At 39.7% G+C, this 24,844-nt stretch overlaps 1 protein-coding gene and 1 pseudogene across 1 annotated transcript in view; one reads left to right on the forward strand and one right to left on the reverse strand.

Annotated features, from left to right (window-relative positions):
- ipo11 (importin 11) overlaps nucleotides 1-24,844 on the forward strand; it is a 144,207-nt gene that overhangs the window by 73,832 nt on the left and 45,531 nt on the right. The window contains exons 22-25 of the mRNA XM_061729353.1: nucleotides 770-846; nucleotides 18,954-19,033; nucleotides 19,137-19,217; nucleotides 23,439-23,534. Coding sequence (XP_061585337.1) covers nucleotides 770-846; nucleotides 18,954-19,033; nucleotides 19,137-19,217; nucleotides 23,439-23,534 — 334 coding nt within the window. The remainder of the gene's footprint in view (nucleotides 1-769; nucleotides 847-18,953; nucleotides 19,034-19,136; nucleotides 19,218-23,438; nucleotides 23,535-24,844) is intronic.
- On the reverse strand, nucleotides 4,812-5,538 carry LOC133450826 (alpha-N-acetylgalactosaminide alpha-2,6-sialyltransferase 3-like; annotated as a pseudogene).

The following is a 24,844-nucleotide window of genomic DNA, read 5'->3' on the forward strand; positions in this document are numbered from 1 at the left end:
CATTTTAGCACTGCAGTGAGTTAATTAATTTAACACCCTCATTCAATTTCTCTCTACAGTAAGAATAGTTAAAACGAGGCTTCTTTTGACTAACTTCATTACGATCTCCATTTATCACATGGACTTATTTATAATGCAAACATTAAAACTTTGTTGCACAAAAGTTCTGTGAGCGGTTCTGAATCTAGCGACCCATCATGGTGATGTTTATGACTGTCAGTGCTTCAGGGATGTTTGACTCTGACTGAGAGCTTTTCCAGGACCTCAGATACGTTCTGTATCTGATGGTCATAATATGACAGCTGATCAGATGATTCTGTGGCGGTCTTGTTTGGACTCGACAAAAGCAGAAAAAAAGGAACATTTGAATTAAAAAATGATACATTTTTCAGATTTATTTCATGCTTATAATGTTTATTATGACTTTAAATGTTTTATTATTGCTGGCCAGAATGCCGACATGACTTTTTCCTCTGCCTATTTTTATTTATTTTTTTCTTATCTTTGCCCTTCTGTCATCATGTAATGTATTTTTCAATTTTTTGTGATGCCTATGTTCTTCTCTTTTCCCTCTGTGTAATTTGTTCTGTTGAATTTTGCACCCTATTTTCTTTTTTCCATCTCTAATCTGTGTCTTCTGCACTCTACTTGTGACCTCTCCCATTTTCTGTTTTACTCTTTCCTTTGGTGCTTATTTCCTCTTGGCTTTCATTTTACTCGCTCTCCTCTGACTTTCCCTCCTCATTCCCCATCTCTCCTCATCATATAGGTTGGTGACACTGGAAAACAGCCCCGCCATCACCCCAGAGCTGCTCAGAATCTTTCAGAACATGTCAGCTTTGCTGGGTAAGCTCAGGAATTTCATTTTATTTTTTTTTCTTGGGGCACGGAGGCGCAGCTGGTAGTGCAGCCGTCTCACAGCTAGAAGGTCCTGGGTTCAATTCCCGCCGGGGACGTTGTGGGTGCTGAAGTGCGTGTTAGTTCCCCCATGACTTCGGCGCCCACACCCTGGGTGGGGTTGGTGAAAGGATCTTTCTGTGTGGAGTTTGCATGTTCTCCCTGTGATCCCCTGGGTAGCTAATGTTAGCTACCCTCACAAAAACATGCAACAGTCCTGGGCTATACATGCCCCCTCTGGCCAACCGGGGCGCCAGATGGGTTGGGGAGGATCCGGCCGGAATAACGTGATCCTTCCGCGCGCTACGTCCGGCAGGAGAAGCCCCACCCTGTCTGGTGAAAAGAAGCGGTCCGTCACTCCTCAGGATAAGAAGGAGACCTGAGCTCAGTGCAGGGCCCTCCCGGGACTGGTAGAGAGGAGCAATGCCCAGGACTGACTTAAGAGGAGCCCTGGATGATAAAATGGGGAAAAAATCGGGATAAAAATATATATATAAAAAAAAAAAATGATTTTTTTTTTTTTTTTCCCCGGTTTGTTCAGTCCGGGTGGGCATGTCCAACAAAAATGTTTTGTTTTCCTCCGAGTAACTTCAGGGTATTTTGCATTAACATATAAATTAAATCAGCAGTGGGGCGGTAGGATATTGCAGGAATATAAAAAATGATGCAGACCACGCTGGAATCTGTGATTGGTGTGAGGCCACATTATGGATTTCTGCTCTAAAGTGATATGCCTTTTATTTTTTATTTCTTTTGAGTACGTGTGTGTGTGTGCGTTTATTTCAAAACAGCGAGGAAACTTCTAACAACCGACACAGAAAATAAAGCGGAAAAATCCAAAGCAAACCAGCATTATATTTTCGAAAAATACTTTTACACCACAGATGTTGAGCAGAGTTGATGAAGTCTCTTGTGACAGACTTGATTTTCATAGTTTCATTACCACAGGCTATTGTAGCTTGTAAAGATCACAGTTGTGGCAGTTGGCAGTTGCCTCAAGGCACCCGAGCCACAACTCTAGGTCTCCAGGCAGCTGTGAGGGCTTGCAGATTGAATTGAGCTGGCTGGATGATTTATCACAAGCCCTGAGCATTGGGACACCTCACATACTGCTCGTGTGTGTGTGTGTGTGTGTGTGTGTGTGTGTGTGTGTGTGTGTGTGTGTGTGTGTGTGTGTGTGTGTGTGTGTGTGTGTGTGTGTGTGTGTGTGTGTGTGTGTGTGTGTGTGTGTGTGTGTGTGTGTGTGTGTGTGTGTGTGTGTGTGTGTGTGTGTGTGTGTGCGCGCGTGTGTGTGTGTGGCCTCAAGTGTGATGAACAGTGCTGATTTTGCGAGTGAGTATAACAAGTGAGTCAGATTGGTACGAGCACTTGCGAGGTCTGATTTGCTCGCTGAAGTATTTGATCCCTTATTGTGTTGATGAGAAACGTAAAAGGGAAGAAGTAAATAAGACAGTCATGGACTGGAGTCATGGTGTAGGAGGGGATTGAAGAATTGAAGAGGAGCGAATTGAAGAGGATCAATGGAAGGGAGAGCTTGATCACGAATAACAAGGAGGTGGTAGATGAAAATAAATTCAAGAACTGATGGAGGCACAATTCATACAGAAAAGGTGGTATTAAGCATAAACACGGATGGTTGCAAAGAGAGGAGAGCCTCGTATCTCACGCTTATGAGAAACAGGCAAGTCAAATCCGTGAGCAGCTTTCTTTTATTGATTATATATTTCACACTTGATTATATATTTGGTCCACAACTTAAATTTTAATTTCTAGATATGCTGCTCTGTCTACAAAGGAGTCGACTATTGAAACGATTAGTCGACTAGTTGGATTATGAATCTCATAATTATTCAATGGCTCTTATTTAGTGCTCAGCTAATAAATTTTACATGTGGTTGTTTAAATTATGTGCTTCTTCTTTTAATGAACTTTGCTGCAAGTCGTAGTATTGCATTGGCCGCCGCCATACTGTTTAGCTGATGCTGTGCTCAATTGGACACGTGCAGCTCTCAGCAGAGATCGGAGGGAGGGTGATGCCTCACTCTGTTGAAATTTTCTTTTTGCCGACAATAGTCAGCAATGAAAGTTATTGGCAACTATTTTTATCATTGATTTTTGTCGACAACATCAACGAATCGTTGCACCCCTAGTCTACAATAAATTTAAACTCAAATATTGCTCCGGTCTGTGATTGCAATCTGCTTCATTGTTTCTCAAACTTGTTTCTCGGGGCACACTGCCCTGCATGTTTAAGATGTTTCCCTGCTCAGACACACCTGATCGGATGACCATCCACTTGTCATCAAGGTCTACACATATCTGTCAATGGCTAGGTGTGTTGGAGCAGGGGCAACATCTGAAACAGAATGGTGTTGCTTGAGGTAAAGGGTTGGTACACGCTGGTTTACTGATTGAATTCTTTCTCTTGTACGCCCACCATCTCCACCGCCCTATCAGTGTGGGACAATAGGTGGATTTCCATTTTCGCTTCTTGGCAAAACAAAGGCGAAACTCTGAATTTGCAACAAAGGTACCAGAGCCGGTGTTTCCACGGAACTCTGTTTTTTTTTTTTTTTATGAGCGTAACTCCTTGTTCTCCCTCTGTATCTCGGTAACTAAAGTTGCTTTCGTCAACGAAAAATATGACTACATATCGTCGTCAACGAACCTTTATCACCTGAGGAAAACAAGACGAGACACAACGGAAATGCTGGTCATGTGATGATAACGATAATTAAATATATAATACAATATCGTAGAAGAATAAAAACGAGAATAAAATTTAGATTACAAAATAAAAACTATGCTAAAATGTGTCTCCATTTTTTTTTTTTACTAGATGAAATGTTATAACATTTGATATGCATTTTTTAAGTTGTTTCCTCTGGTTTAGTCGCTACGCGGCCCGCGGGGAATCAGATCCAGAAGATGCAGCTGCAGGTTAGAGGCTGATGCCGTTAACGCAGCTCTAGGAGCTCTAGGTTCACCTCAATTTAAAAACAAAGTGAAATAGAGAGAGGGGCCGATGGCCGGCCACGCGGGGATCTTCTCTGGGGCTGGGAGAAATATAAGAAACAATCTTTGGATACACTTTTGCTACATAGACGTGGAAAAGAAAACCGAATGGGTCATTGAAAAAGAAAAAGATGGAGAGAAATACGGCCACAAAATCACAGGAAAAAATAAAGAAGATAACCTGGTTTGAATTGTAAAATGGGTTTGGCTAAATACAATCTTTGACTAAAACTAGACTAAAATGGTCCTGGACAATTCTGACTAAAATAAGACTAAAATGCTCAGGCTTTTAGTCAACTGAAACTTGACACAGCTAAAAGGAGTATGAGTTTGTGACTAAAACTAATAAAAACTTAAATGATAGCTTGACCCAAAGTCTAGACTAAAACTAAAATTGAAACAGGCTGCCAAAAACAACACTATCCGTAACTCTCTTGTTACAAACCTGGCTCACAGTTTGCAACAAAAGAGTCTCCACACACAATTCAAGGTACAAAAAAGATGATTTATTTAACTAAATATACTCCCAAATGAAAGTAACGTATGTTGTCATGTTGTGAGTGTATGCAGTGAGTGTGTGTAGTTGTAGATGTGTGTAAAACAGAATAAACAACCAAAGCAAACCCAAATTACACCATGTTGGCCATGTGGCTGTCAGCTGCTCAATCAAGGAGAGAGTGAGCAGGCTGACAACTGAGCCTTTTATAATAGTGAGACAACACCCTCAGGTGTGGCCAATAAGGTTGGACGGCCGCCCTCTTCAGCCACAAGGACAGGAACTGCTGTGAAGACACACAAATTAGTAAGGCCGTCACACCCCCACCCATATAAATGAGGCCCCAAGGTGGTCTCAAAACAAAATAATACAAACAATACACAGGAACATTTCAATAGTTCTCTCATCCACTTCCAAACTGCTCACCCAACCCACACCCACTCAGCAACTCTGGTACCTGGAGAAGCAAATTAAGAGCAGGAGGGAGAGAAAAACAGTGCAGAGCAAAAAGGGACAACTGATAAAATGCATTATGCAGGCAACGCACGAGACAATGCATCAGCCACAACATTTTCGAAACCTTGAATGTGGCGTAGATATGGATCTCCTTGCACATGTCCATGGAGAAAATGAGTGAACCAGCCGGTTCTCAGGTAGGAGCCAGATTGGATCCTGTCTTTTCCCGTCTCCTTCTTGAAGACCATGTCGCAGTAGTTTATCCGGTCCTTTGTGGTTACTTAGATGCGAGCGTGAGGGTAGTTCGCCGAGGCCTGGCGCAGCATATTGTAGACGATGCCTTTCCCGTCCTTCCTCATGTTCCGCAGCGGCCCACACACGACGTAGACGGTGTCGTTGGCCTGGCCGAAGAAGTACTGGGGCTTCTGCAGCAGCAGGGGGACGCTGGCGTGGGAGACGACCCTTAGGGTGGTGCGCTGGCCCACGTCGTCCTCGAACCCCCCCGTGGGGGCGTTGTTCATGCGCCAGACGCAAGGCGAGCGGTCGATCTCTGGGCCGGATGCCTGGCCCAACATCTGCCCGGAGCTGGACACGATGCTACACAGCTCGCAGTGCAACTTCAGGGGCTCCTGTTTGGGGATGCCCAGGTGAGGCTTGAAGCACTTGTACGGCTGCTTGGAGGTCTCTGCACTCAACCTGGTCTACCAAAGGAGAGCAAGTTACCACTGGTGAGGGAGAGGCCCCTGGGAATGGACCATCAACCAGATAGTTACCCAGAATCACCTGCACACCCTGAACTGGCAGGGCAGGACGCACTGCCAAAGCTACTTCCCCCTTAACCTGATCTGAACAGAGCACTACCTTATGCAATGGTGCAGGGAACACAGACAACCCCATATCCCTGACCAAAACCGAATCACCAGTGTCAGTAGCTGATGTAAAAGACAACACAGATGCCACTATGAAGGAGTCTAAAGCACCAGAGTCTCGCAAAATTTTGACAGGAACTTTTTTATCACTTCCTACCAAAGAGACAAACCCATCACTGACATGCTTGTGATAACCAGGATCAATTTCATCACTGTTAGCCTGACCAGAGTCTTCTGTAGAAGAAGCAACAGATTCCTCAAGAGGAAACAGAGTCTCAGACAAAGAATGAGCAGCTAATGTTGACGGCTTGGTAAGCTGCTGAACAGCAGCGATAGCCGCAGCCCTCTCCCTCAATATGTTTTCTGTCAACCGTACTGGAACGGCTAAGGCTGCAGGTTTAACCTGGCGATTTCCTGGCTGGGACTTTTTCTTAGCCTTCAGGACAGGACAGTCAGCTTTCCAATGACCTTTTCCTAAACAGTAGTTACAAGTTTGACCTGAATCCAACTTGCTACCAGCATTTCCTGTCTTGGAAGGAAGAGAATCACTCCCGGTACCTTTTTGATGACCACCAACAACATTATCCCTCCGTCCATAGTCCCAACGTACTTTATGAATCAGGGCATATTCATCAGCTATGACAGCAGCTTTAGCCAAAGTCTTAGCCTTCTTCTCACTCAAATAAATAGCCAGGCGCTCAGGAAGCGTTTCTTTAAACTGTTCTAGCAACAGTAGTTCACTCAACTGTTCAAAAGTCTGAGCATCAGAGGCCAGTCTCCAACGACCAAAAAGGATAGACAATTCACGTGCAAACTCTACATAAGTCTCCCTCTCATGCTTTCTTGCACTCCTAAATTTCTGTCGATAAGCCTCAGGCACCAATTCATATGCTTTTAAGACTGCCATTTTAACCTTGAGATAGTTAACACTGTCTGATAAAGGCAAAGCAGAATAAGCCTCCTGGGCTTTACCAGTCAATACACACTGTAACAGGAGGGTCTGCTCAGAATCACTCCACTTCCTGTTCTTGGCCAACCTCTCAAAGAGGAAGAAGAATGTATCTGGATCATTCTCTGAAAATTTGGGCACCAACCGCAAAGAACCAGAGACATCAAAGGTCAGAGAGGTACCTGCCACAGGTTCTCCCTTCCCAACTGCTATGGGATCAAGAATCTTCCCCTCCTTGATTAAGTCCAGCTTGTAACGCTCAAACTCCTGACGCTCTCTCGCCTGCTGCAGCTCAGCTTCACGTAACCTCATAGTATATTTGAACTTCTCCATCTCTAGAGCCTGCTCCTGTGCACGAGTAGTTTGTAATTTATTCTGCAAAGTCAACAGTTCTTTTTTCGGTTCAAAAGTTAAAGGCACCTCAATCCCAGCTATAGGCCTCACAAACTTTTGCGACAGCTCTGGCTCAACCTGAGGAGAAATGTCCCCGGCCAACTGGGTGTCACTACCTTCAATTTCAGAAGACAAAACCCCAAACTGAACCAAACCATCCTTTAGTGCACACAAAATGTTAGCTTTACGCCCCTGACTGGGGATTGCAACACCAAAATGCTCTGCCACCTTCAACAAAGGATCCTTGGTGTAAGTCTCCAGCAGACTTTCACTGGGATTCTGCAAAAAATCCTCGATTGCAGACATAATTGGAACAACAGCTGACCCACAAAAACCAAGCACTTACACCTGACACTCTAGGCTAACCTGACAAACTGACTACAAATGTTTACTACCAACCCGATATGACAGTCACAATGTGGAACAACCTTCCCCCTGGCTACCTACCTAACCCGCAAACTAACTGTCTCAACCCTAGTCTTCATGCAAATAGCGCTGGTGGGAGATTTAAACACTAAGCCCAATGACCCGGCCAGGCAACCATTAAAATTGCGACCTACCTAGTCAGTCATGGATGTGTACCCGAAGCACAAGGCTGTGGCCATACTAATGCATAAAAACAACAAACTAAAACAACAAACAACGAATCCACGAATGGATATCGTTCTGATACCTATCGGGGAAGTAGTTCCACTGACAAGGCTGTTTTATTCACACCGGATCAGAAGCAAACAACAAAAATGAGGCAGGTTAACTATTATCTACAGGTGTAACCAACCGAGCCTGGAATCCAATTCAACCTAAATCACCACATATGTACCCTTTAAATATGTGAGACTCCTCCAAAACCAATGCTTCAATTTAAGCAACTGCCACAAAATTCAACAGCAACCACTGTCTCTTACTCACCAAAGTGGACGAGCCCCCATTTGTTACAAACCTGGCTCACAGTTTGCAACAAAAGAGTCTCCACACACAATTCAAGGTACAAAAAAGATGATTTATTTAACTAAATATACTCCCAAATGAAAGTAACGTATGTTGTCATGTTGTGAGTGTATGCAGTGAGTGTGTGTAGTTGTAGATGTGTGTAAAACAGAATAAACAACCAAAGCAAACCCAAATTACACCATGTTGGCCATGTGGCTGTCAGCTGCTCAATCAAGGAGAGAGTGAGCAGGCTGACAACTGAGCCTTTTATAATAGTGAGACAACACCCTCAGGTGTGGCCAATAAGGTTGGACGGCCGCCCTCTTCAGCCACAAGGACAGGAACTGCTGTGAAGATACACAAATTAGTAAGGCCGTCACACTCTGTATATCGTCTCTTCAAAAGAAAAAAAAAAGAAGGTAGAAACTGTGATGGACTGGCAACCTGTCCAAGGTGTACCCTTGCCTCTGACCTGTAATGAGCTGGGATAGGCTTCAGCAGACCCCCATAATCCTGTATAGGCTTAAGCGGGTACAGAACGTATGGATGGACGGGCAGAGACACCTTTAGTTTTGCTGCCGCTGTTGTGATAATATTCAACAGAAGACGAATGCAGCAGATGATCGTTCAAGTAATTATTCAAAGGCAAAGCTCCTTATATATATATATATATATATATATATATATATATATATATATATATATATATATATATATATACACACAGTATATCTCAAAAGTGAGTACACCCTTTAGATTTTTGCAAATATTCTGTCGTATCCTTTCAGGGGATAACACTATCTTAATGAAACTTTGATATAACTTAAAGTAGTCAGTGTGCTGCTTGAATAACAGTATAGATTTATTGTCCTTTGAAAATTACTCAGTACACAGCTGTTAATGTTTCATTAAGATAGTGTTATCCCCTGAAAGGATATGACAGAATATTTGCAAAAATCTAAAGGGTGTACTCACTTTTGAGATATACTGTATATATGTATATGTATATATATATATATATATATATATATATAATATGCATTGTATTAATGAGGCCATAACCAGGTGGAAAGTATATTTTGATGACTTTAGACTGACCAATGACATCACATCCAGTGATGCGATTATCAGGATGTCTAAAAGAACAGTTTTTGGGATATTGGGCATTTTTTTTTGTTTTTTAATAATAGTTGTTTCCATTTCAGGTTTTTCTTTGTGACGTTTAGATTTTGCACAAGTCTAGGAGTAATGTAAATAGAAATGTGACTATTTGAAAGCAGTGGCCTCTCATTCTAGTGTGGAGAAAAAACCTTCTCGCTTTTTAGTGTTCTTTAAACCCCTTCTTAAATCCCTGGGAGAAAATTAGAGGATGCAGCAATGGTGCAACTTCTAACTAGAAAATGTTTTAAATATCATATGGGTGGAGAGAGGGTTAATGTGCAAGAATATTCCTGAGCATATCTACTTTATGAAAGCATATACTAAAAGAACCAACATAGTTGGCGGTAGTAATCTAGTGGTTACACAGGTGGGATTGGGAGGACCAGGTTCAAACCCCCCGGCTGGCAACATTGGGCCCTTGAGCAATGACCTTAACCCTAATTGCTCCCCGGGCACTGCAAAAATGGCAGCCCACTGCTCTTGGTCTAAATAGTGATGGGTTAAAAGCAGAGAACAAATTTCAGTGTGTTTTGTAAGATATATAATGACAAATAAAGATTACTATAAAAAAAAATGTTAATGTCAAGGATACAAATATTTGAGTGATTTTATTTTTGTTTTCCTTCCAAATATTTGGTAGTACCAGAAACAGTAAAAAGCCTGACAGTTATGTACAGACTCTCCACACAGGTTTCTTTTAATTTTGACTAAATAGACAGAGAACCTGTGAGACCTGAGACATCCTCACACCTGGGAATACTCTGCTTGGAGTACACAAATTGTGGAACCAAGTTTTCCATTTGTAGCGCGTCATTAACGATTGACAGAACATCCTGCTAATCTGTACGTGTATTTGTGTTGACAAATACAGTGTGTATTTACACCTGTCTGGTATAACATTAGATGACACAAACAAAGACATCCGCTGCTGTCTTCAGCATATAAATACCGTGAGCATTGGTTGCTATACTGAAAGCCCTGTTTGTCTATTTCCAAAGTTAAAAGTGCTGGAGTAAACTTCACAATAAGACCAAAGCTAATGCTGCAAAGATTTATGTCCTTAAATCTGGTCTGTCCGTAACATGTCTGGAAAATGTCACGGCCACACTCCGTGTGAAAATAAGTAGAGAGACCTTTGAGGTTTTAAAGGGCTTCAAAATTAGCTGGAGTCTCGGATTATGACTGAAATTTTGCTGCTTGAATGTGACACAGAGGTTTTTTAAACTTCTGAAATGCACTTTTAGGAATTTAACCTCTATAAAAACATTATGACAACCTCTGTCAGAATTCAGAGCCTTCACTGCCATCACCATCAATTTTTACTTTATTCTTTGGAGCCTTTTTTCTTTCCTATATAGAAAAGTAAGTGTATCCCCAAGATGTTCTCCATATTTGCAATATGATAGTTGGGAGGAGTCCTTGCTTTTGTCGTAACTCACAGATACAGTTGTGTGAAAAAGTACAGTTTTTAAATTAAGGTTTTTATTATTAAGGTGAAATAAAAATCCAAACCTACATAGCCTTGTGTTAAAAATTGATTCCCCCCCCTCTTAAAACATAAATTAACTGGTTTATCACATCTTTGGAAAGCTGAGTTCAATTTCTCTAGCCACACACAGGCCTGATTACTGTTATTTTTCTTTCCTCATAATAATAAAAACCTTCAACAAACATTTTTTCACACAACTGTATCTCTACATTCATATTTGGTTGTAGATGTTGTATGACAACATTTACTTATATGCATCTTTTGCCATTAGCCGGTTGATCACCGTTTCAGTGTTCGAGCCAAATGGACCAATGAATTTTTCATTAATTTCTTTTTCTTTGCTTTCGTGGTCTCGGTCTCATGTATGAAAAGAACTTCTTCAGGTCATAATAGCACATTTCAAAGACATTTAGTGCTTTGGATGTAATTAGCTCGTAACTGCGAGTCTTTGAGGCAAAATTCAAAGTTGCTTTGATAAAAGATAATAGCTTGTTGGCAAGTTTGTAACCAATTAGCACAGGGTTTTAAAACAAACCTTTGGCACTGTGAACACGTATGTTGAGGGGGGAAAAACTGAAGAAAATGAACTTGTCTATGTTTTCAATCTTTGGCTGACTTTCATTTGAACATCCAGTAGTTAATTTATTTGGTCCACGGAGAGCCGGAGAGGGATGAGGGCCATTGACGGTTTGGCCCGGGTGGATGTCAAAGCTTGCCAGGTATGTGGCCTGGCCTGCCTGATAACGAGCCCTGTTCCATTACTACTAAACTGGAGCACCAAATTCCCTAATTACAATGTCAGGAGCCTTGCTGTAGCTAAATTGCTCGCCTAGCACAAGACTGTATCACTCCCACTAAGCTCTGAAATGGGACACCATTCAGTTATTTATGTGGTGCACTGACTTGTGTTGATGGAGAGTAAGTGGGGGAAATTACACCAGTTAATGTGAGCAAGTGACACAGCTAAAGTGCTCATTTATTTCCATGCCATTTCATTTTATTTACTTCAGTTTCAATGACAGTGTCATTCAGCCAGAGGAAAGCAATATGGCTAATGAAGCGCTAGATGAGATGAAGGAAATGAACACTGCTTCGAGAAAAAAAAAAAAGGCCTTAACAAAAAGGCTACAATCTTTGAAGAAAACTTTGCGTTTCTATTAAAATGGAGAAAAGCACATGGGGAACAAAAGTTTTTCTCTGTTAAGGCTCTTTTGGGTTAAAGTCATTTTCTTCTTCAATCCATGTGTTTGATCATTCATTTGTTGTCCAGACTGATTTCTTTGAGTAGCTTGCATTCAAACAGGAAGATGTCAAAGCTACCCAGATATGGCATTTTCCTTGATCCTTTATGATGTTGAAACTAGTTGACTTTTAAAAAAAACCTGCCTCACAGATGACTAATTTAATATTTGAATAATTCAAATGGACATATTTCAGTGTTTTGAGTGACTACCAACTCACAAGCTCTGACATACAACTCAATAATTGGTTATAGCCACATACACATCACACATGTATATGCATTACACGAGTAGAAGTTTATTTTAATGGGGCTTGGATCTTATTGGAATCCCATGATTGTTGTACTTTGCAACTAGAATCTCTTCAGCTTTATATGACCTCTTCATCCTTGAGCAGCTATTGCATCACCAGAGTAAAACGTATAATACCCCCTCCACTCACAGTGCTGGGAGTTTTCAGCTCTCCTCCTTCATGTTTTCCTACAGCAGAGGTGTCCTATGAAGCAGAATTTTCTTTTTTCATTGCTTCCCTCATGCATGATTACTCATCCATGGCTTTTCACAGACTCACTCAGTCAAACAAACACCAAAGGGATTTCGTTACTCATTTGGCAGGTGTAGCCTAAGGTCTCCCAACCTTTTTTCTGTACCTGAGACTATTTATTTGGGCGTTTCTGTGGTACAACACAAACTTGTCACTTTGGTTCCACCTAAGTCTAAAAATGTTTCATTTAATGAGCTTTTCAGATTTAAAGGATAATATGACATCACAGTCCCAGGTCAGAGTAGAATTTTGCATCCTGTGCATCTCTATGGGCATCTTATTTCCAACCATGCTGGAGAAATGGCTATCACAAAGCTGCACTAGTTTCAAAAGAGGTGGAGCTTTGGTAATAGGGAGGCGTGGAGTAAAGTCAAGTGGTTGAGCTCTTTAACCTGCTGCAATGAACAGAGCTGTGAAGACCTGATTGAAAAGAGGACTGTTACACTCACTAGTATCTAGGGTAAAGTGCAGCACAGACATTTCATTCACATCTCAGAAAGTTGTCTTAAGACCTGTTGCTAGAAACATTATTTTTCTCAAGGCTTGTTGCTGTGGAAAGGGAACACAATGAAAATATTCATTCTGAGCCCGTCTCCATACTTTTCTGGTTAAAATTAATTGGACTAGTCATGTTTATGAATTACATACTGGTTCAGCTTTCAGCTAAATTATATCTACGGATTTAGTGTGTAATGAAAATTCAATCAAGTTTATATTTTGACACCCCCTTTATGCTTTACAAGTATCTTTAGCCTAATCCTACTTCCAAAAGCAATATTTTCTATGAAAGAGGACCGTGCATTTTGTCGGTCTCCCCAACAAACATGGAAGATACGGTACCTCAAAGAGCTGTTATCACAGTCATATTTGAGGCTCATTTCCTGTTGATGTCAATGAGTATACATGCTTTTTTTATGTTATTGAAAAGCAGATTACAGCAATGTGTGTATGGAAAACATATGTTCATCAGGCCAGTTTTATGTGGAAATTTGAACAGCCAGTTCAGATTTCAATTTGCATTTTGAATTTTCTTATATTTTGTCCATAGCCACTTGTGTGAAAAGACAAATGTGATCAGCAGTGTGTCCTATAATCAGGTGTGTCTTATGTATGAATTTTTCTTGTGCTCACTGACCTCAAACCAATTTTATGTGGTACACTGCGCTCAAAAATCTGTCAAAATGTTTTAGTGCGACTTTGGTAAGCGACGAAGGCGCTCCGCTTCATCGATTGTCAGACACAGCTGACACATTAAAGTCGGTCCTTGGTTGAATACGGGTTGCAATGTCAGATAACTAATTATGTAGTGCTGGAGAGCAACTATCATCCAATATCTAGTCAATGTTACCTTACTATAATTAGACGTCAAGCCAACGTTAGGTTTTTAACGTAAAGCCAATTTATCCATTTATAATAAAATGTTGGAATACAACGTTGCTCCAATCTCACACTAACTTTGATTGTATGCTATCGCTGGCAACGATGAACCAATCAGATAACAGGACGTAGTATAACACTTACCACCTCCACTTTTTATTTGTGGATGAAATATTTAAACTGAGTGTATTTTTCTGTATTAGTTACAACTGAACGATATTCTGAGTTATTGTGAACGAGTTGAATAAAGTTCGACTTACCAGACTGTTTTGTTTAGCTTTATATGTTTTATCATGTGTCTTACAGTATATCCTGGTGCGCCTTATGTATGAAAATAGACCCGTTCATTGATATCGAATATCAATATCAATGCGGGGTGCCTAATGGTCTGCAAAATATGGTAGTTTTCAGAAAATTAGTTTTCTGCGGCTGGAATGTTGAAGAGCTCAGTGCATTACAAGATTATAAATGTGTCTTATTATTTTGAATGAGGCAAGGCAAGGCAAATGTATTTATATAGCACAATTCAACACAAGGTAATTCAAAGTGCTTTACATTGACATTAAAAGTGGCAAGACATAATTAGACAGTAAATAACAAATAGGTAAGAATAAGAAAAGAAGTAAAATAATAAAACGCACAAGCTGTTAAAAATAAGGGTAGTAGAATACAGCAGGTAAGTTTAGTTTAAGAGTATGCTTGAGTAAACAGTAATGTTTTTAGGCCTGATTTAAAGGAGGACAGTTGGAGCAGACCTCAGGTCTACAGGAAGTTTGTTCCACCGGTGAGGAGCAGAATAACTGAACGCTGCCTCACCTTGCTTGGTTCTGGTCCTGGAACCACAACAAACCAGATCCAGATGAACCTCAGGGGTCTGGGAGCTTCATAGGAACTAACAGATCAACATGTATTTTGGTCCAAGACCATTCAGGTCTTTGTAGACCAGCAGTAAGATTTTAAACTCTATCCTTTGACTCACTGGAAGCCAGTGTAGTGATTTCATGACCGGTGAAATGTGGTCCAGTTTTCTGGTGTTTGTAAGGACTCTGGCGGCAGCGTTCTGGATCAGCTGCAGCTGCCTGATTGATTTCTTGTTAAGGCCTGTAAAGATACCATTGCAATAATCCAACCTACTGAAAATGAATGCATGAATAAGTTTTTCCATGTCTTGTTTAGACAGAATCCTCTTAATTCTAGCAATGTTTTTTAGGTGGTAGTAGGCAGATTTAGTGATCAACTTTAGATGGCTGTTGAAGTTCAGGGTTGAGTCAATAGTTACACCAAGATTTCTGGCTTGATTTGTAGCTGTCAATGACATGGAGCCAAGGTGAGGGCTGATCTTTTCCCTTTCATTTTTAGGGCCAAAAATGATCACTGTCTTTTCTGCATTTAGCTGGAGAAAATTCTGGCACATCCACTCATTGATTTGGTGAATACAGTTACACAATGAGATCAGGGGACTGTAGTCATGTGGTGACACTGAAATATAGAGCTGTGTGTCATCCGCATAAGTATGGTAGGAAATGTTGTGATGTTCCATAATCTGAGCTAGCGGTAGTATATAGATGTTGAATAGAAGCGGTCCGAGTATAGACCCTTGAGGAACCCCACAATGAGTAAGGAATATTTAACATACAGTATAAGCAAATTACATTTTTCTGAGGGTGCTGTGTGAAAATGGAAGTGAATGTGTTGTTTTATCTGACTTTGTCAGTTTATTCTGGCATTTTAAGGCGCCTCACTTGAGAACGTTCAGAATGATGAAAGCCTTATTGAGTCCAGGGTCGGTGCTCAGAGATGCTCGACCTACCTTATGCCCAGGATTTTTTTCTTTTATTACAAATACCTGGGCATCTCCCTTCTATAGTTTTCTTTGTACCAAACTTTTGCGTCAGAGGACATTGGTACATTGCATACACATCTTATGAGCAAGGGAAGTCTTGACAGCTGCTTTGATGGCACAGTTATTGAGGTGAAATATCTGACAGCTGTCAGAAGAATTTATGCACCTTGCTTTTTGCTTTATGTCTCTAAAAAACTGAAGAACACTTTTCCAGTGGTTGTTATTGCATAACTAGAACTAACATTTATTTAAATATCAGAATTAAACATATAATGGTGTGTGCACTTTGGACCTCGGAACCATCAAATCGGTGCAATTTACCCCACCTATCATCTTACTCTTGTCGTAATCAAGGAAATGCTGTTGGTCTGTTTTTAGCTGAAACATCACATTCAGGTAGCATGCACATCCTCGCCTCTCATCATGTTTTTGTCTACACAATAGTTTGCAAAAAGTTGACAGTTCTGTCACAAGCGAGATACGTATTGAGCTATCTGCAACAGATTGATGTTCGTCCCTTATCGACTTACTATTCAGCAGAGAAAACCCTTGACTTTGAGTCAGTTTTCCATTATTTGTGCTATTCCTCATTACCTTTGACTTTGAAGGAGCTTTGACCTTTTAGCTCAGAAATTGTCACTTACTCTAAAGGTAATTTTTTCAAATTATTGTGCATTTGTGTTCAAATTTGGTACCAAGTGTACCCAAGTTTGTAAGCCTGTAGGATGCATTATTATATAGATAAAGATGTGCTATGTATTTATTTTATGTTTTGAGGTAAGTAAAGGTCAAAGGTCAAACGCCCAACATCCAACTCCACCAATTAATTCTATGTGTGTACCCAAGTTTCTTGTCCCCCGGTTACATTTCATCCCAAATTAAAAGTTTTATCATGTATTTGTACAACTCTCTAGTTCCCCTTGATGGATAAGCCTTTTATTGTCAGTAAAAGTGCTCAAAATGTTGAGTCCTGGCTCACTCAGAAATGCCCCTTTCGATGAGCCTTGGGGATGTACTTTTTGCCTTTGGCTGACAGCAGTATTGATCGGGTATCACTGCGGTGAAAGCAGTTCAGACGTGAGCCACAAGCTTGAAGCTGCCAGTGGTTCAAAATACAAATTTTCAGTGGTAGAAATAGAGTATCCTGAATTAAAAAATAAAAACTTCAGACAACTTAAAATGTATATATGTCAGCATTATTTGAAAAAGAAAACAAAACTCATCTGGTCCTTACTGGGTAAATGCAACTTGATATTACATTGTGTTGTTATTTTTTCAATAAAAACTAAGCAGAATACAGAAGCATTTGGTGAAGAATAAATTATTTCCATAGGGGTAAAAAGGTTAAGGAGCTACCAGGTTCTGCTAATGAAATGATTAATTTGTAAACAGGAAGCGATACATGCCAATAAAAATAGATGGTCTGGACCATTCAGCTGTATGTTACTACATGACGGACAAGGTGACATGTCAGCAGTGATCACACATAAGCAATTTTTGTTGTCTCTCAGTTAGTACAATTTACCCAATCTTGGTTATTTCCAGACCATTTACTGTCCTTCATACTACAGTGAGACTAGTTATTGACAATTACGTGCATGCAACATTTTATATCTGTGTACTTTTATTATACACATCCCCCTCCACATATAACACAGATTGGCCATTTTCACATTAAGCTGCATTGGTTCATTTGTATTCAAACCTGATCTGATTTCTCTACTTAAACTTTAGGAGTGCCAGTGATTCTGAGCTGAACATCCACATCTAGTTTCTGTAGACACAACAGTATTTTTATTTTTAAGATATAGATAGATAGATGGAGGACTTTATTCATCCCCAAGGGGAAATGTTGTTGTTTTAGCAGTCTGGTATAAATACAGTAAAAAGTACAATAAAATAAAATACTGAGGTAGAAAAGGGAAAACATTTGTACAGGGGCCTTGTATATCCTTTTTTCATCCACTTTTAAATAATACATGTATATGCTTTTTATTGAGAAATAAGAAAGATCTGACCACAAAATACAGTTAATGATCTTTGGGCTTTCCTTTATATTTTATTTTATTAGTTTTGTGATGTTTTGTTCACCCTGTTCCACGGTAGCTTTACTGCACATCTTAATTCACCCTTTGCACCATCACAATATAGATACTGCTTGCATACATGTTTTGTACACTTGCTCATTTGGTTTTTAAATTAAAGTTTGTGCTCATTTCATATGCTGGCGTGCTGCATGTGTTTATCCTAATTTTGGCTCCATACGATGTGTGCAGTGTTGAATATTCATACGTGCTGATGTGCTGACTAAGTGGGCCCAAGAACACATTAGGTACTTGATCAAATAACAGATGGCTGCCTGCATTATACCCATTATCTTGTTATGGCTGGCAGATGGCTGGGAAAACATATGGCATATATCAACATTAGTATCACCTGTATGAATCAACATGGTCGGACTGGACTGCTCTGGAGCCGCCCTGGAGGTCTAATCATCCATAGCGATCCGGTAACTGTGCCGTTGGATCAGATTTAGATGCTTTCCGGCTGCAAGATTTGGAAATAACACTCTTAGCCTTTGAAGAGGCAGTACTCTTCTATATTGCAACTTCTTTTGAGCATTTCCAAGAACGTGCAGCGTTTCCCTAGGACTCCAGCGCATAAAAACACTTACCACCTCAAAGGGAAACCTGTGCACTCCCTCATCAGCCGTGCAGTTCATTGGTTGCTTTTGGGCATTTACCTCCTTGATGCATTACCATAGCTTTGGCAACCTTTTCAGAGTGAATTGTTGTTTTGGCTACTCCTGTTAATTTGTTTGAGGATATTTCTTCTTTTATGATGATATAACGCTCACGCTATTTGTGTTATTTCACATCTGATGTTGGTGACCTTTTGAGGTGTCACTCCTCCGTTACTTTGTGTTTCATCCTGTAAGAATGAAGTCTAATGACTTGCAAGAGTTTTTTTTTTTTTTTCCCCTGATGTTTGTTTCTTAAAATCATTCATATTGTGTGCAAAGAATGCCTCTATGTCTTTGTTTTCCTTTGTGTTAACAGTAACCAGGGCAGTTTTTAAAAGACCAGCCAAAAATTAGAGACAAAGCAGAGCAAATAAATGCTTTTATTTGTGTTATATTTAAGAATAATAAGGGCCCTCCTCCATGGACCTTTGTCTTTAACTTTTTTTAATTATTTTCTGACACCTGCATTTGACTTTGTCTCTTGAATATTTATCAGCTCTAACAATGTTGGCCAAAATGTAAATTTTCCACGTTTCATGTTTTGTTCCAGAGTTGAGCTCAGAGAATCTCCGTACGTGCTTTCAGATCGTGAATGCCTACCTATATTTATCTGCCACAGAGTTCCTGCAGGTGAGTAAGAGAGACACTCGCACATGCTTAAACCATTACCAAACTACATTTATTTTATCAAAGATGTCTGTGTTCATATCATTCCTTATTTCTTTATTTCCAGAACTATGGAGAATCATTGTGTCAGTCCTTTTGCGACCTTCTGAAGGACATAACAAATGAAGGACAGGTTCAGGTGCTCAAGGTACTTTTTTATTTATTATTATTATTTAAATTTTTCATTTTTTCCTCATGTGAAAACAATGACATTTATACAATACAATTAAGTAAATACTTGCTTTTGTACAGTCAGTTTTACTGTCATGAAAGTTGACATAGAACATCGTGATTGCGTTCATTTGGGTCTGAATTGTAGGTAGGTTTTTTGTCTACGTATATCTTGGGATGAATTTCCTCTGTCAAATTTCTTGATTAATAATTTTTTTCTTTTTTTAATATCCTTTCTCACTGTAGAATGATGGACACAGATCATTATTGATATCCTTCCTTATTGACATGGTGTTAATACAAAAGACATCTGCTTTTATAGACATGCTGACACTTGCTGATGAACTATGAACCAATTTAAGTGAATTCAATTAAGAGGACCTTGCTGCAGCACTTACCTTCTCACAGCAATCTCACATCATTACACTGCTTTTGTATTTCACTGAATGTTTGATAACTTCATTAGGTTGTGTAATATGTAATTTACTATCGTTCATTTGAGGTTTCATTCACCCAAGACTTGATTAGGGTCAGATGATAATTTTTATCATGTTGTGATGCGTAGTTGCACCCTTATTTCAGGTAAATAATTCACCTGAAACCATTTCTTCTTTAAATTTTTTATTTTGAGTGGCAAATTGCCATGATCCTTGGCCCGGCTGCATGATTTGAGGGAGATTAAAATTGCAAATTGCAATTAATTATGACAAATATGAAGCACGCAGTTTGATTTTAAATTATCAAACTCATGTCAGTCTTCGCTCGGCATCAGATCTCTACCGTGTGTTGGAGCACATTCACCCATATGGCGAGCAGGGAAGTTTGGCGTTTGTGGACAGTGAATCTTAAAATGAAAGTTATTAGTGTAGTTTATGGTGTGAGTCAGGTGTGGCTTCTACTTGACTACAAATCAGATGGTGTTCCCCTCACAAATTGGGTTCAGTGTCCATGACTTAAACATGATCGCTAGTTTTGAAGAACTTTTGAAGTTTGTTGTAGCAGCCTGTGGTGGTACTTTAACTTTTGCTGATGGTTTTTGGCGCCGTCCCTCCCTGTGAGACCTGAATTGTAGCACATTGTGCACAGTGTCTTCTCTGCTTTACAAATCCTTTTTTAAAGTCCAAAATACCTTCACACAGCAGAAGTCCTTCTTTTCTTTTGGACAAATGCTTCTTCTTTGCTTGTGCGTTGAAAAGAGTGGCCATTTTTAATTGCTTGTCGAGACTGGTACACAACGGGACTAGTACTGCTGCATGACTGTAACACAAGGACAACATTTTAACTCTGTGACCCTTCTCTGGATATGCTGCACAATGTTTAATCTAATTGCATCCATGGCGTTTTATTGATTAGATAAATCAAATTTGGTTCTTTTTAGGTAACAATCCAACCATTGCACATTTCACATATACCACTGGTACCTTTAATCCAAACTGCAGTGTCATCAAGGTAGACACTTATATGTAATAGAGAAATACTGTATGTACCCGACAGCACTGCATGTGCTACATTCTTGTCCAGTTATGTTTTCTAAAATTAAAAAAACAGTCATTTGACAGTGACAATATAAACAGTGTAATTTTTCATCTGGCTTATTGCTTCATTCCAATTTTATATATTATTCAGTATTTCTTCTTTCAGGTAGTTGGTGAACTGAAAGAACACGATTTGCCTCTGTTATGGAATCTGTGCACATGGGTAACTTAATTACACAGAAGACTCGAAATATGATTTTTTTTTTTAAATGATTATTATTATCTGGATTCTTGGTTTGAGCTGCAGAGTTGCAAATAAAGCAATATCATGGATATATTACGTAGTAATCAGGAGACCACTTTCCGGTACACACTCTTGGTAAATGCATTGAGGAGATTGATGATGTGCCAGAACCTTCTAAAGCTAAACAAAACTAAGGTAATTGTCTTTTGGAGACAAAGAAAAACGATCACTGGTCAGAGTTTCAATCTATACACCTAAAAACTACCATCCAGGCCATAAATCTGCGTGTAGTAATGGACCTACATTTAAAAAAACCAAAACATTTTGACACAATATCAAAGTCAGCCTACTATCACCTTAAGAATATATCACGGTTAAAAGATCTGATGTCTCAGCAGGACCTGGAGAAACTAGTCCATGCATTCATCTTTAGTAGCTTGATTATTGTAACAGCATCTTTACAGGTTCACCTAAAAAGTCAGTTAGACAACTGCAGCTCACTCAGAACTCTGCTGCTCCCTGAACTGTGGTCTCCATTCCTAAATCAATTAGGGGGAGACAATATGGACTGACATGACTCACTAATTGAGTTGACCATTTGTCAAAAATGTTGCTGCTATCTCATGTATTCACTGTATATATATTCACTGTATTTATTAACCATTGTCTGCGTCTATTTTTTGTCTGTTTGGATGTTTTTTTTTTTTGTTTTTTTTTCTTGTTTTGTTTTGTCAATGCTTGTCGGGGCTCCTATTATAAAATAATAAAGATATTTAAAAAAAAAAAAAAAAAAGAACTCTGCTGCTCGAGTCCTCAATAAGACCAAAAAAGTGGACCACATCAGTCCAGCTCTGAGGTCGTTACACTGGCTGTCTGTCCATCAGAGGATAGATTTTAAAGTTCTGATGCTGGTTTATAAAGCTCTGAATGGTCCAGGACCAAAATACATCAGTGACATTCTGACCCAGTATGGACCTTCCAGACCCCTCAGGTCATCTGGATCGGTTTTTTTATCAGTTCCCATCAGAACCAGAAATGGAGAAGCTGCGTTCAGCTTATATGCTCCACATGTCTGGAACAAACTCCCAGAGAGCCTCTGATCAGCTGAAACACTCAGTGTATTTAAATCCAGGTTGAAGAAACACTTGTTTTCAGCTGCATTTAAGTAAAACTCCTAATCGGCATTGTTACTTTTAAGCTTGACTTTCAAAACTTGATTACAATTTAACTACTATTTTTTATCTATTTTTCTTTTTTTGTTTAAATTCTAAATTATGTTTTTCATTTTCTGCTATGTGATGATGTTTTAATGTCTCTGTAAAGCACTTTGAATCCCCTTGTTGCAGAATTGTGCTTGCCTCAACCTTGGGAACCGAACAGATTATGTTCATGCGGTTAACTGTAAAACCGCTGATTACGTGCATCTTTGACTTAATCAGGTTTAAAGGCAGTCAAGGTACCAGCTGTTTTGCCACATTGTTGCGTGTGCACGTCTGCATGCAAATGCATCTTTGCTTGTGGTACTCTCACTGCTTTACTTTGGTAAAGTCTGGTGGTGTTAATGCGGAGCTGGTCTGCTTTTTGATTGTTTGGTCCGGAGGAAGGAGAGCCTGCAGGCTCCAAACAACAATGCTGATATTACACATGGCTATATTAGAGGGAATTGAATAATCTTTGTGTGTTGGTGTATATAGTTCATACTTGGAACCGGTTGTTCTCCGATTGTTTGATAGATCAGTGGCACCAGGCTTTAAAACCTCTTTATCCTGATCTAACCCAATCTTATTATTATTATTATTATTATTATTATTATTATTATTATTATTATTATTATTATTATTATGCACTCTCATAACAAGCATGAGACTAAGAGGGTTATCTTTTACCCCAAGAGGGTAGCTTGCATTGTAAAGTACCAGATATTAGATACATTTTAGTGCAGTAAGAAAAAGCAAAAAGGTAGTTCTGATCCAACTACTCTGAGATCTCTGAGATCTATCATTTATGATACACCTTTGTTTCCTTTTCTTTTCCAAAAATTGTGCTTGCTGCCACTTAGTCACTTGCCATGTGGCTGATGGTGGCTTGGCAGAGCAGGACCTCGGCCCACAAGAGACTGAGACTGCAGCTGTGCTTATCAAACTTACCTGGCACTTTTCCTTGAATCTCAGCTATACAACTATGTGTCATAGCTGAGCCAAAACCAGCGCCTTTCCACCACAAGCTTATTCTGCTGCTTTTTAAAAATATAAGACATAAAACATCAAGTTAATACTTGTTAATGATGGGGACATTTTACATGGTTTAAGACCAGTGCTTACCAGAGAGTATGAGAAAAACGATCCATTTTCTGATGGAAAAGAAAAAATGACTGACCTTTTTTCTTTCTTGTGCTTATCCTCCCTGCTGAGTTCTTCCTGTTACTTGTTGCTTCTCTTCATCAGTGTCCCTCAACCTTCCTCTCTCTATGTCTCTGCAGGTGGTGGAAAATGTTTTAAAGGTTAGCCCCATACTGGGAGCCCACATGTTCCAGTCCCTGCTGCCAGCTGTCTTCAGAGGTATAGTGAATGGTGAGGTGAGTTTTACCTCGACGTCTCTCACAGATCCGGGCTGGTTTGGGTATTTCTAAAAGGCCACGGTGCATTTTGATCAATTACATTTTTATTCGCATTAATTCTTCAAAGTTGTTGTATAAGATTGGAAAGTGGAGCCTGCTCATTCATACACAATGCCCTCCGTGGCAAATTGCCATGATCCTTGGCCCGGCTGCATGATTTGAGGGAGATTAAAATTGCAAATTGCAATTAATTCTGACAAATATGAAGCACGCAGTTTGATTTTAAATGATCAAACTCATGTCAGTCTCCACTCGGCATCAGATCTCTACTGTGTGTTGGAGCACATTCACCCATATGGCGAGCAGGGAAGTTTGGCGTTTGTGGGCAGTGAATCTTAAAATGAAAGTTATTAGTGTAGTTTATGGTGTGAGTCAGGTGTGGCTTCTACATGACTACAAATCAGATGGTGTTCCCCTCACAAATTGGGTTCAGTGTCCATGACTTAAACATGATCGCTGGTTTTGAAGAACTTTTGAAGTTCGTTGTAGCAGCCTGTGGTACTTCTTTAACTTTTGCTGATCAAACTCATGTCAGTCTCCACTCGGCATCAGATCTCTACCGTGTTTATTCGCATTAATTCTTCAAAGTTGTTGTATAAGATTGAAAAGTGGAGCCTGCTCATTCATACACGATGCCCTCCACCCCTTGATTCTGTAGTGTGACACCAGAGAAGATAAAGCAGCATTCTGGTTCCATACTACATACATGACACCATCGCAGGGATGCAGGACAAAACAGAGGAACCACATTCAACTGCCTGCTTTTGCCCCCTCCACTTGTTCTAAATAATATCATATCAAAGTGGGGAGATACAGAAATCAGGGAACTTCTGATTCTTTAGAACAAGATGAAATCGGGCTCGATTCGGAGTTCGATTTTAGAGCGACTGATGAAACACTTGTGCTGCATGCGCTGAGGTCAGGATTCTCCCGTCTCCCTCCTTCCTCCAGCAGAGTGATCAGCTATTTTCATAGAAAATCTTGTATTAGTTGCTTTCGCTGACAGTCTGTAGAGTATTCAAGTGATTTTCCTATTCTTTTTTTAATGTTAAATGTCACCCTTTTGCACGCTATCTTTTCATGTCACCTGCAGTTTTAGATAATAATATATCATTCATACATGTTTATTTCCATTATGCTCTATGTAAAATCTTGTTAAACTATCCAAAAGTTGTGAAATGTTTGTTTTTTTTAAAGAACAATTTTTCTGTACTAATTGAAAAATAATCAGTCCTGTAAAGTAAATTACGCCGCACAGCTGTATATGG

This window comes from Cololabis saira, chromosome 9 (assembly GCF_033807715.1).
Source record: "Cololabis saira isolate AMF1-May2022 chromosome 9, fColSai1.1, whole genome shotgun sequence".
NCBI classification, from domain to species: Eukaryota; Metazoa; Chordata; class Actinopteri; order Beloniformes; family Belonidae; genus Cololabis; species Cololabis saira.